The sequence below is a fragment of the Megalops cyprinoides genome, chromosome 4 (genome assembly GCF_013368585.1).
Source record: "Megalops cyprinoides isolate fMegCyp1 chromosome 4, fMegCyp1.pri, whole genome shotgun sequence".
Lineage (NCBI taxonomy): Eukaryota > Metazoa > Chordata > Actinopteri > Elopiformes > Megalopidae > Megalops > Megalops cyprinoides.
The window spans coordinates 35,675,578-35,687,638 of NC_050586.1; the positions used below are offsets into that span (position 1 = coordinate 35,675,578).

General features: G+C 45.2%; 1 protein-coding gene across 1 annotated transcript in view; it reads right to left on the bottom strand.

Annotated features, from left to right (window-relative positions):
* The window catches only part of pdzd2 (PDZ domain containing 2), a 70,589-nt gene that overhangs the window by 14,296 nt on the left and 44,232 nt on the right, over positions 1 to 12,061 (bottom strand). Inside the window, exons 7-14 of the mRNA XM_036526831.1 lie at positions 10,653 to 10,752; positions 9,929 to 10,077; positions 8,260 to 8,379; positions 7,715 to 7,829; positions 7,128 to 7,201; positions 6,229 to 6,451; positions 4,573 to 4,690; positions 3,245 to 3,377 (exon numbers count right to left, since the gene is read on the bottom strand). Of these exons, the coding sequence (XP_036382724.1) occupies positions 3,245 to 3,377; positions 4,573 to 4,690; positions 6,229 to 6,451; positions 7,128 to 7,201; positions 7,715 to 7,829; positions 8,260 to 8,379; positions 9,929 to 10,077; positions 10,653 to 10,752 (1,032 nt within the window). The remainder of the gene's footprint in view (positions 1 to 3,244; positions 3,378 to 4,572; positions 4,691 to 6,228; positions 6,452 to 7,127; positions 7,202 to 7,714; positions 7,830 to 8,259; positions 8,380 to 9,928; positions 10,078 to 10,652; positions 10,753 to 12,061) is intronic.

The following is a 12,061-nucleotide window of genomic DNA, read 5'->3' on the forward strand; positions in this document are numbered from 1 at the left end:
TGGCTTGAAACTCTTGTTTGTTTTAGGTTTTATGGTAAGGTGATGCAGTTATGAGCTTTTGTAAGATACTCTGCACTTGAACCTCCTCAGCAAGTAAAAACATATATATGTAAACTGTGAGGTACTATGTCAATACCAACGCTACAAACAACTTTTTATAGAAAAATGTGATCACCAGGTGGCGCCAAATCACAGAAGTCAATTTTAAAGGCCCTTCTGCCGAAGGCACAAATAAAGCAGTAACTCATAATGACACATTTTAGTCACTTTGCAGTATTGGGGATATGACATGGCTTTATTCCTATCACAGCAAGCCTGTAGCATGTTTCTCATGCTCTCAAGACAGAGTATGACCTTGCCTTTTTTTGGTCTCCAGTAGATCATTTAAATGCGTTTCTATCAGTTGATATCAATTCTTCTTTCAAACAATAATTTTGAGTGTTTGAATCAGGCTTACAATGCATGGTTTTCAGTACACAGATACACAGTCACACTTTCGAATGTAAAATGTAAAATGACCATTAGGACATAACTGCTGTGACGTTTCTCAGGACACGTCAATTTATGCAATGTTGGGTAAGACTAATAACTGAAAATGTATGGATAATACTGCCCTGGTGGTTTCTCACTTGTACAATAATAACCATGTATGTGTAATTACCATATAGCTAAACTGGGAAGATCCATTTTCATGGAAATAAAAATGTTTAAGTTCTAGCATGAAATTAAATAATTCTGAAAATAGGTGGTGGCCATTGAACATCAAGCACATCTGAAATCTACCTGTGGTCTGCAAATTGACAACACCTGCACTGAAACGTATTTGCAAAGCAGGAAATTTTGAAATACATACTTAAATGTAAATTGTCAGCATTTCAATGTCTTCTTCCGCAGCAAAAAAAAAGAATTCTGGCACAGAACCCTATGTGCAATATAAAAATGAGCTGTCACCAGCATAGACTTGTCTCGACTTGAAAAAACTGTTACCTCTGACAAAACCATTACATTAGAATTGAAATACCCAGATGGGAATCACAGGTCAAACAAACGCATCCTTCCTCTTTTTGGCTATTTTTGTGAAGTGAAACTGTTTTGGCTGCATATTGCACATAATTTACCCCCAACTTGACCCAGCATCGCTACTTACGCATGTAATAGCAATCTATGGCAGCACATTAAAGATGTAAGAGACAGCTCCCGTTAACGATTTAATTATATCTACAGTTTCAGTATCTCATCATCAAGTAAGACGGTTCTGCTTACTGAATGCACTCATTTGAGCATAATTGCCATGTGGTGGCACCAAAGTTAATGTGCCCGTATCACTAATTGTTTGCATATTTTCAGAAGTGGCGTCAGCTTCAGCGTTCACATTTCTGTCTCCAGCTTTGGACGAATTGTTGGCGTGCGTTCAGTGAAGTATTGGCCCGCTTTGATGCTGCACTCTGGAGCACTTTCAGGATGGTAGATGTCTTGGCAGGCCTGACTTCCTTTGAATCCACATGCAGTATTTCAACTTGACTCCAGTCAGGTGACTGCACCGGCCAATGGGGACGCGCGAGCCCTCCTTGTGGGCTCCGCTCTGTTTGTTTTTGGAACTTTGGAGAGCAGAAATGTGAGTCCATCTCTGATATGACTATAAGCACCAGACACTACATAAGCACCGCACAGAGTCTGCATACTTCATACCTCGTATTGGAAATACAAACAAGTATTTCAAAGGACTGAAAAGACCATATGCTGCAAAACGCATGACGCAGTTTTAACTCATGGGGGCTCATTTCTTAAATATGCCAGAGGAATGCGGCGCCCATATTCAATTGAGTGCTATGAAAAGGCCTGTTGTCTAGTGGCAAATACTTCACTTCCTGTCTGTATGGTGATAAAGTGGTCTAAATTTCTAAAAAGGAAATATCAAACTACAGTGAATGTGTGCAAAAAAGCGAGGGTTGTTATTTCTTACCACAGGAATGAATGCATTCAAGTATGTGCAGAGTTTAAAAAGGAAACAGTATATGACATATGAAGATGTACAGATTATCTCTCTCGGTCTTATTTACTAACAATCATGTTATACATCAAGTTATATCGCTCAGTAAAGTTAGTGCTCCCAGCGTGACAGACATCTATTAGTGTTTTACTGAGTGATTAATGACTTGCGGTTTTCGACCTTTTGACCCTCCCATCACATGTGAAGCCATATGCTAGCAGAAACCGCAGCATCATTAAGAGCAGGGATCGTTTATCAGAAAGAGTAAAAGTCAGCACATTCCCCGCCTAACCTCCTCCGCCCCGCCCATCACATAGCGCTGCGTGGCGTCTCGCGGTACACGGGCGCACGTCGCCGAGGTGGAGGGAACACGCTCCTCGCGCTCTGAACGATCCGTGCGGCGGAGTAATTAGCATGCCGGCGGGAGGCAGCCCGTCCTGATTGAATCTGGCTCATATCTCGGCTGGAATGCGGATGAAAGCCGGTCTGAGGCCACGCATCTCTAAAGCGAGGGACCCCGTGGCCAGGGCCACCTTGTAATCTCCACATGTGGCCCTGGCCACATGTGGAGATTACAAGGTGGCTGTGTCTTTCTGGGAGAAAGGCTGTGCTTTGGATGCTTCAGAGGGGGGATGGGTCATAAGGACACGGCAGAGGGGGTCTGGTTAGGGTTAAGGTGAGGATCAAGGGGTTTTGGGTAAGAGTAAGATTAAGGGGTTGGGTTAAGGTTAAGATGAGGTTGAAAAGATTAGGTCTGTAAGAACTATATTAAGAGGTTGGATAAAAGTTAAGGGAAGATAACAGAGTTTGGTTAAAATAAATAACTTAATTCCCCTAAATTTCCCTGATTAATAGGAGCCTTTTTGGACTGGAAGCACAGGCCATCCTAGCTGCCTGTCTCAGGACAGGATTCAATTACAGTTGTCAGAGCTAGATGAAGGGGTTTGCTTAACAGCAATTTTACTTGAAGTCAAATGGTGTTTAGTAAAAAGCTATACAAAGAGGCTGGATAAGGGTTAATGTGAGGAAAACTGGGTTTTGTTAAGAGGTAGATTAAGGGTTTGAGTCAGTGTTCAGAAGAGAATGTTATATTAAGAAGTTGTGTTAATGTTAAGGTGAGAAAGTTATATTTAGAGGATGGATTAGTGTTAAAGCAAGAATGTTATTATTAAGAGGTTGGGCCAGTGTTAAGATGAGAGTGCTAGATTAAGGTCTTGAGTTAGACTGGAGACAATGCACAGTAGAGGGCCTTACTTTGGGGTTTGGGTGCCGGCTGATGATGAGGCTGACCGGACCAGGCCCGCACTCGCTGAGGATGGCGTAGGCCTCGCTCAGGGCTGCGTGACGCAGACTCATGGACTCCACCTCCAGGATCTGGTCCCCGCGACTGGGGAAGCGCACAGACAGACAGACAGACAGACAGACAGAAAGGGGACAGGATAGGAGAGACTCAGTCAGTCACTGTGCTCCTGCTGTGACCCCGAGGCGAGCGTTTCAGCAACACACAAACAGCTGGATCAAAACCACTATTACATAACAGCAATCCCATCTGAGATTAATAAAACAGATCAAAGTGAGATAAAAAGTGTTGGATAAGGCAAACTAATTACACACAATTACACACACAGCATTTTATAATACTATGCACAGTGTATAAAATAACCTAATCTTTCCATAATCACATTTAAAATACTAAGTCTTATTGATCAAACGTGAATGGTCTGACTGTGATAAACAGCGTGCCATTGCAAACTTTCATTGTAAAGCTGAATTTTAGTACATTTAGTATGTTTTTGTAGGACATTCCATTGTGATCAAGAACCCCAGCTTATATAAACCAGACATACTGATCTCAAGGTTTACAAGGGCGCACACACACACACACACACACACACACACACAAAGAGGTGGACAGGGAAGCTCCAAGCCTTCAGACAGTGCTGAGCCGTCTCTTGTGGTCTCCAGTTCCTGCCTCACCCTTCCTCAGTTAAGATGACAGAAAAAGTGAAGCAGCCAGACCTGGAGAACATGCTCTTTTACAGAGACCATGTGGTAAAGTGTACAAGGCACAAATATGCCTTAAAGACTACACATCTGTTCAAACGTATGGATAAGACTAGTGTGTTTCCTTTATGAAAAAGATCTATGTACCACTGCATCATAGTGCATTGTCCTTTAATTTATGTATGCAGAGGTCAAAAAGTAAATTAGGTAAAAATGTATTGACCACATAAAGAATGGATAAAATGCCACCTGAAGTAATATACTTTATCAACAACAATTGCTTGTTTAACAAATGTTTAACCAGAGCTGTCCTTCATTTAAGCTATCTGTAAAAACATTAAACCAATTAAAAAATTAATTCCAAAAAACAGTTTTTTTAGCTGGCGGTACCCATCACCCACCAAGTAGTTGGCCCGAACAATGGCATTTGATAACTACTTGGAACACACACACACTTCCTCGGTTTACAGGACATTGTGTTTCTCACTGAAACCCGTACGTGAGGTATGACAGGAGGGCACCGAACGCTGAGTGCAGCAGTCAGCCTTTCCAGCGGCGGGCTGCGGAGCTCCACCTACCTCAGCCTGCCGTCCATCTTGGCGACAGAGCCCGGCGCCAGGCTGTGGATGTAGATCCCCGGGGCACTGTTCTCCAGGGTGAGGCAGCACGCCCCGATTCCCAGGCCCACGCCCGGCTCTGAAACGCACCGAGAGCAGGGTCACCGGCGGCAGCCCTCTCCACAGTACCATTATTACCAGGCTCAGGGTTCAGCTAACCCAGCTCCTTCACCTGCACGTTAATATGTGGCTGGCAAATACATGTCCCTCTCGAAAGTATGACAAGGTTTGCCTCCAGCTTATTTTTTGTAATTGAGTGCAGATGTTTTGACTAAACGAAGCACTTTGACTTCAACCTCACTGTGAAAAGAGAAGTATGACTCCTGAGGAAATCAATGCACAGCGGTGGAGAAGACATCACATGGCTCTTGTAAGCAGACTGTTTGGTGCTGATCTGGTCAGCTAAGTACACAGTTCTGGCATGACTGAACGATAGTACAGGCAGAAAGCTGGGGACAGCATGCGTGATTATGTTGAAAAGTAAATACACAAGTCACGCAATTGAAGCATGGCTGTAAAAACAACTTCATCCAGAAGTGCTCTCACTTTGGTTTACCCTCTGTGTTTCTGCTCTATCTCGGCTGCTCAGCTTTACCTTTCAAAGCCAAATTCCTGGCTATAACAGGATGGCTAGTTAACTGCCCTGTTGAAATGCAAACAGTTTTTTTGTCCCAATCAACTTGTTAGCTACCTACAAAACTGGCTTGCTGGGTCAGATTGCACACATTTTCACTTAGCCAAACAAAGCATGACATGTGCCAGACAAACAAAAAATAATGAAACAGGAAATTTCACAATCTGTTTTGCACTGCATCGCCAACAATGAAACTCCTTGTGTGGGGACCGCAAATTCAGGGGAAATCATCTGGTAACACTGTTGTATTTAAAACTTAAACCAAGGGGGCAGCTGCTTCTTTGAACCATATAGTTTCCAAAACCACAGATGTCTGTCAGCAATGCATTAGCTGCAAAACAGCCAGAAAAGTGATCAGTTTCTGTTGTCACAAGAATGACAGAACTTTGAGCCAATCACATATTAGACACCAAGCATTGCATTATCCCCTTCCTGCTTTATATACAGACAATGATTTTTGTCCCAGCTACAAACAGTTTCTAGAGTTTGGTCCAGTTAGCATCAAAGACAAGCTTTTTGCAAGACCACTAATTATATTTTTCTATTTTTTTCCCAGAACAGGATAGTAGTTCTAACCACTCCTTTAGTATTAGTACTTGCAGAAGTCACCTCACTCGCAAGTAATGCTGACTGTGAAGCACACCCCTAAATTTATTAGCCACTTCAGCATGCCCCTTTAAGAGAGAGGCTTATGAAACATACATCAGCTCTTGAAAAACAGCTCTTGGAGATATTCAGCCATTTCTTCCATTTTAAGGGCGCTGAAAGTCATTTCCTCAGAAATGTGCTCATTTTCCAAGACAAACAGTCATGCTTCAGCAGGAAACACACTGCTGTTTAGGTCTCTGTTTGCTTAATGGCCCCACTATGCCAGCAGGTCTCGCAAAGCACAGGTGTCCATTGGCCAGAGGTTTCCACTGGAAAGAGTACCCATCAGCCCCACTGCCTGACGCAGTGGGTCAGGGTTTGGGATGGGCGCGTACCTTTGTTGAGCGTGACCTCCATGATGATGCGGTCCTTGGGCCCGGGGCCCTTGCGGGAGCTGGCGTCCCCGTCCTCGAAGCCCGGCGGCACGGGCGTCCCGCCGCTGGCGTTGGAGTTGGGCGAGCTGGAGCGGCTGAGCAGGGTGGGGGTGGGGCAGGGGGTGAGGCTCGGGCTGCGGAGGCGTGTGCGCACCGTCAGCGTCACCACGCCCTTCTTCAGTTGCTGAGGAGGGAGAAGGGGACAAAAGCCACAAGGGTCATCATCCCGCCCACGGCCCCAGTGACAGCATCAGGACGAACAGCATTGCAAAACAGCAGAGAAAACTGCAGCTGCATCAGGGTGCTGTAAAACCTAACGGCCTTGGCTTTGATCACTGCGATGTTGTACTAATAATCTCAGTATTACACGTTCAAAGATTCCCCTCCCCTGCTACAGTGATGGAGAGACCCCCGGATTAAATTAATTTTCAAAATCAGATAGCAGGAACGCCTTTCCTCTTTGCTGCTGTCAGCCTAATTGCAATGGGTTGGTTTACAAGCATTTGATCCTCTCAACAGATGGGACGACTGGAAGCCGAGCGATGGGATCTGGAGGAGGCCGCGTTCATTTAGGGGTGTTAAAAGCCTTACAAAATTGGTGCTGTTACCTTCAGCACCGCATAATGACGCCAATCAAACAGCTGAAGAGTACTGGCATGAATACAGAATGCTTAACCGGCAGCTAGTATAACTGCTGTGAAAGAGAAGATTACTGTGCATGCTGAATGGGATCATGTCTAAATACACAATCTGGATCATGGTATGTATTGCCACAATAACCCCCTGGACATGACATGACCCAGCTGATATTCGGCTGCTCCGCTATCTCTTGCACAGACTTATCTAAAACCATCATATACCTTGAACGTCTGGATGGCCTGCTGGTGGGTGAGGCCCTGCAGAGATTCCCCATTCACCTCCAGTATTTCATCCCCTGGGGGCAGAGAAAGAACAGAGCAGATTGTGGTGAGTGAGGCTACACGAGAGCCCAAACTGTCACAGGACATCAGGCACAGGGGCTGATGGGAGGAAACAGACCAAAGTTAGATAAACAAATCACCAGAACCTCAAGCTGTGGACTTCAGCTCCCATCACCCCCTCTACTAAAGCTGTAGTGCTGTTCTGCAAATTGAATTAGGCCTGGTATGCAATGAGACACAGAGTTTGACCTGAGTAAAACGAGAAACACAAGGAGTTGCGCACTACTAAAAAAGCAATCTGTCTTCCGGATGATATACATCTTAGAATGCTTTCTTAGAATGCAGTTTTCTGAATGGGCCATACAGATTATTATGGCCGTATAGGGCCATTAAAGCCGTGCAGGGCTGAAAGAGCCTCTGGAATTTTACTCTTTCCTTTATCATGACAAAGTGGTCCTTCACAGGAGCTCACTTCTCAAAACACAACTGCTGTGAAGATCATTTTTAAAAGACATTACAGAACGTACCCTCCTTCAACCTTCCATCTGCGGCTGCTGCGCCGTTGGGGAAAATCGTCTTGACAAAAATTCCCATCCGACCACGAGCAGAGTCCTGGCCACCAACGATACTGAAGCCAAGCCCCTGTGCCACATGAGAGAAACGCTCATTTCCCCAGCCATAGTGCTTTTACCAATAAACTAGCTTTCAAGCTAATAAACACTTAAGCTATTATGCAAATAAAACTATCGCACATGATAATTTCTCACATAATAATACACCCATTCAATTTTATTTCTTACAATATCAGCTGCAAATGCATGGACACAATTCAAAACGAGTAAAAAAAATAGAGCCACTTAAACTGAGCAGCATTGAGCAGCATTGAACACAAACCAGTTGAAGTTGAACCAATAAGACGTGTTGAACAAGTGTAGGTGGCAAATGTTAACACAGCATGTCAACCGCCTCAGCCTGTCCTCCCCTCCTTGAGACGGTGCGCCTTGATGCTGTTCACACAGCGTCGCAGGCAGTGTCCTGGGCACCCACATCAACGCTGGCGGCAGGCTCTCACCTTGCCCTGTCCTTTCATCAGCACTATGTTGGAGATAATGGACGGTTGGGCCAGTCGCCATGGAGACTCCACTTGAACGGTGCTCAGGGAACGCGCCGATTTCTTCACGATTTGATATTCCTGAGAGGGGTAAATGAACAGGAGGCGGAGAGGCAGCGTTAAACCGGAGCTCTGGCTCAGTCGGCTCGGGGCAGTGGCGGGTAATTGCTTGCCCACACGACTGGTCACCTTCGCTGCCACGCGTTCACCTGAAGTGCTTCCACCTCTCTTTCAGGGTGAGACCTGCCTCACATGTGCTCAACAGCGCTTTTACATGCGCTTGGCATTACAGGGTCTGCTGTGTAGAGGGGAGGGCCCGACAAAACGACACGTTTCGGTTCTTAGGTTAGTGCAAACACATGTACCTCAAAAAGGATATTGGGGAGATGCACCTTGCACTTACGTAACGGCACAGTACATCTGACACATCTTGCCTGCACATTTTTGTGAGCGCTTCATCATTCAGACAGGCAGTGGGTTTTTATTTTTGGAATCTGGCCTTCAGAATGCTAGGGAATAGTGAGGAAAAACTGACAGAAGCTGAAACATATATATAACAAGATGTTTGCATGCACAACTACTGTATATCATGAAAGAATGTACCCCCCCCCCCCCCCCCCGATATAAGTCACTAATAAATCCTTCACTTATGCACACCAGGCTCAAAGGTATATTCTTGCGCTATGATGAGATTGGTTTGAATGATCTCTTTGCTAGTAAAGGTAATTGTAATAATTTTCACGCTGTGACACTGCATGATAGTTCTAACATTGAGACAATGGATTTTCTGTGCAGGTCACCATAAATAATTACCAGTTTCCTTTTGCAGGGCACACAGAGAGTAACTCCCTAGTATTACTGAGGTGAAGCTAATGAAGGCGGAGGGGAGCGAGGAGCTCTGTGGTCAGACATCCTTCTCCTGTCTCCCAGTTACCCCCCTGATTAACACAACAATCAGAGTAGGCGCCCGCGTCCTTGTGATACGAGCTGAGGGGGGGAAGGGCCCGAGCGGTGAAGCTGCGCTTTGATGTGCCTTCCTTCTGCTTATTATCACACAAATGAGCCTAAGGTTCCAGCCACTGTCTCCTTTCACAGGAGGGAAAGAGCTGCACAGCCCCTTTTAAAGGGCCCATTTCCATCAGCTTTCTCCACCGGCAAAGTGGGAGAAGTAAAGAAAACGGCTTCACCGCAGCAGGTACGCGTATCTGCGGACCGACCGAGTTTAACTCACCACGCGTTTCTCAGTTTGCAGTACTGATTTAAGATCGTTAACTGGCTTATTGTTACACATAGTTCTTTCATTTATACTGCAGAATGTTTACTGAAGCAATTTTTGGCCTACGTATCATGCTCAAGGGTACAGCAGCAGCGCCCCTTCTGAGAATCAAACCAGCAAGCTCTACATTACAACACTTTGGGTTAGTGCTCCTTACAGCTACATAACATTGCTGCCACATAAACCATGCTTCTGCCATCACAGAGCAGTTAATAGCATTGGTCTAAGTGCTGGTGGTAAAGTATTATAGCCTAACTGAGGGCATTGCACAGGGGAGCCTTCATCAGGACAGTGCTGATGGATCAGGCTTGGTGAGACTGGTCAATGCGGTTTGCTTTTTTGGCGAAGGCCGACCTGTCTGATGCCCACGGTGTCGAGCTGTTGGGGAAGGGAGTGTTTGCGCCCTCCCCGTGCCGGCTTCTCTGACACGTCACTGCCGGCGTCGCCATTCTCCACGATCAGCTCGTCGTCCTCTCCGACCGACTCCAGCCGGCTCCCTCCACCTGACACAAACCCCACACATCTCTCATCAGCGTCTCTGCTGAACACGCTTTACTCATTCATATATGCTCATTCTAATGCAGGTAGTCAATGGTAACATGGAGATACAGTAATGTAACAGACAAGGGTAGGGGGAGAAAAGAATCTAAGCTCCTTGGCTTTAAACCAGCATTTCTGACAAAAGCCCTGTATTTAACTAAAATGGTCACCAACCCACTAATTGAACAGCACTTTGAGGTTAAATTGGCAATTGCATTAATTATGCAGTCATTCATCATAGATTCTTTCTATCACTGAAACATTTATTAACGATAGACCACATTTGACCACACTATAATGAACTTTGACTCATCTATACGCTGAATATCACAGTGTACAACCTAGACTCTAGAGAAAAAAAATCTGCTAATGGCATCAGGTGTATGTTGTATTTAGTGGCAGACAGAGGGAATTCATGGCTTAATTCCCGCACTGATAATTCGCACCAATGCAGCAGCATGGTCATAGACTCAATCCCTTCAGTGCCCCATAACCTGCTGTGATTTCACTGGACAGACAGTGGGCTCGTCTCCCCAACCTTGGGATCGGCTTCGGAATTTCATTGGCGTCGGGCTTCGACAGCATCCTTTGGGTCCCTCTATCCGCCCGCGATCCTCCAGTTTGTCCAGCTCTGTAAACTGAAACGAAGGAGACAAGCACCACGATCAGAGACCGTTCATCATGAGCAAAACCGAGCGCTCCTGCTGTCCCTTCTGGTTGTGCTGAGGAGTCCTTGTCAGTACTTAAAGTGCTGAACTATGACGACGGAACAATAGCAGGGACAGCACGTTCACAGAAAATTACACAGGGTCCAATATCTCGCTAGAGCTGGTTAATAATACTTTCCATCATTCCACAGAATCTGTCAACAAACAGCAGACCATGTGAAAGCTTTCAGATTCAAACCAGACCTGGCGAGAGGGGTAACTGGAGAGAAACTGAGACGAGAGAAATCCGCAGCCATTTTCTGAGTGTACCTCTGGCAGGACATATTTTTCAGATCAGAGAGGCAGCAAGAGCAATGGGGTTCACTTCAGCTATATCCCCCCCCCCCCCCCAATTCCTCAAACACTCACTGTGTGTCTGAGGAATGTAGCATGCCACTGCCAGGGAAACTCATTGCACAACCTCACAGCTGAGTGAAAAAAATCCTTATTGCCTCCATGACAGCCAACAGACCACATGAGGCAAGGGTTCTACAAGGGTATTACGGGTAAAGAGGGGTGAAACAATGATCACGCCCAGTCCTCCAGGCTTCCACTCACGCAATACATGCAATTGTGAATTGGAAGTTGTATTTTGGAAAGTAATGTTTTTCAGTTTTATGAAAGCGATTTTTCAGTTTTGTGGAACCAATTACTTTAAAATGACCTTCAGGTTTGATGCACGCTTGGTACAGCCAACCAAAGACCTGTCTTCACAAGGCTTCATTTTTGCATAAACCAAAGGTAAGGTGACACGCAGGACATTTATCCTGGGACTTTCGGGCAGTGAAGCGTAAGGGTTCCTCAAATACATAATGCTATATTTTACCAATGACTTGTGTCAGCCTGCTATCTAAATTAGCTTCTCGTGCTGCGTGATGTCACAGCTTTTCTGAGCGGAGTTGGTGCAAATTAAGCCTAGGGGTCTCCGGGTACAAAGAAGACCAGTCAGAGACTTACTGCAACTTGGGGATAGATTGAAATGAAAAACTCTTAAAATCCTCCCCTAGGCTCACAAATCCCCTAAGAAATTCAGACTTTGATCATTGTCTCTCCACTTCCTCTCATGGGACTGAATTGAACTAATAAACATCTCCCTTCTGTGGAGAATCTTAGTTTCTCAATGTACAGTTGCTCAAAGTTTGGCACCTTCTTCCACTGTGAAAAAACATTGAAGACTTAGCCGAAATATAAACAGGAATATTTATTGAATAGAAGGGCTTCATATCATAGAATATAACCA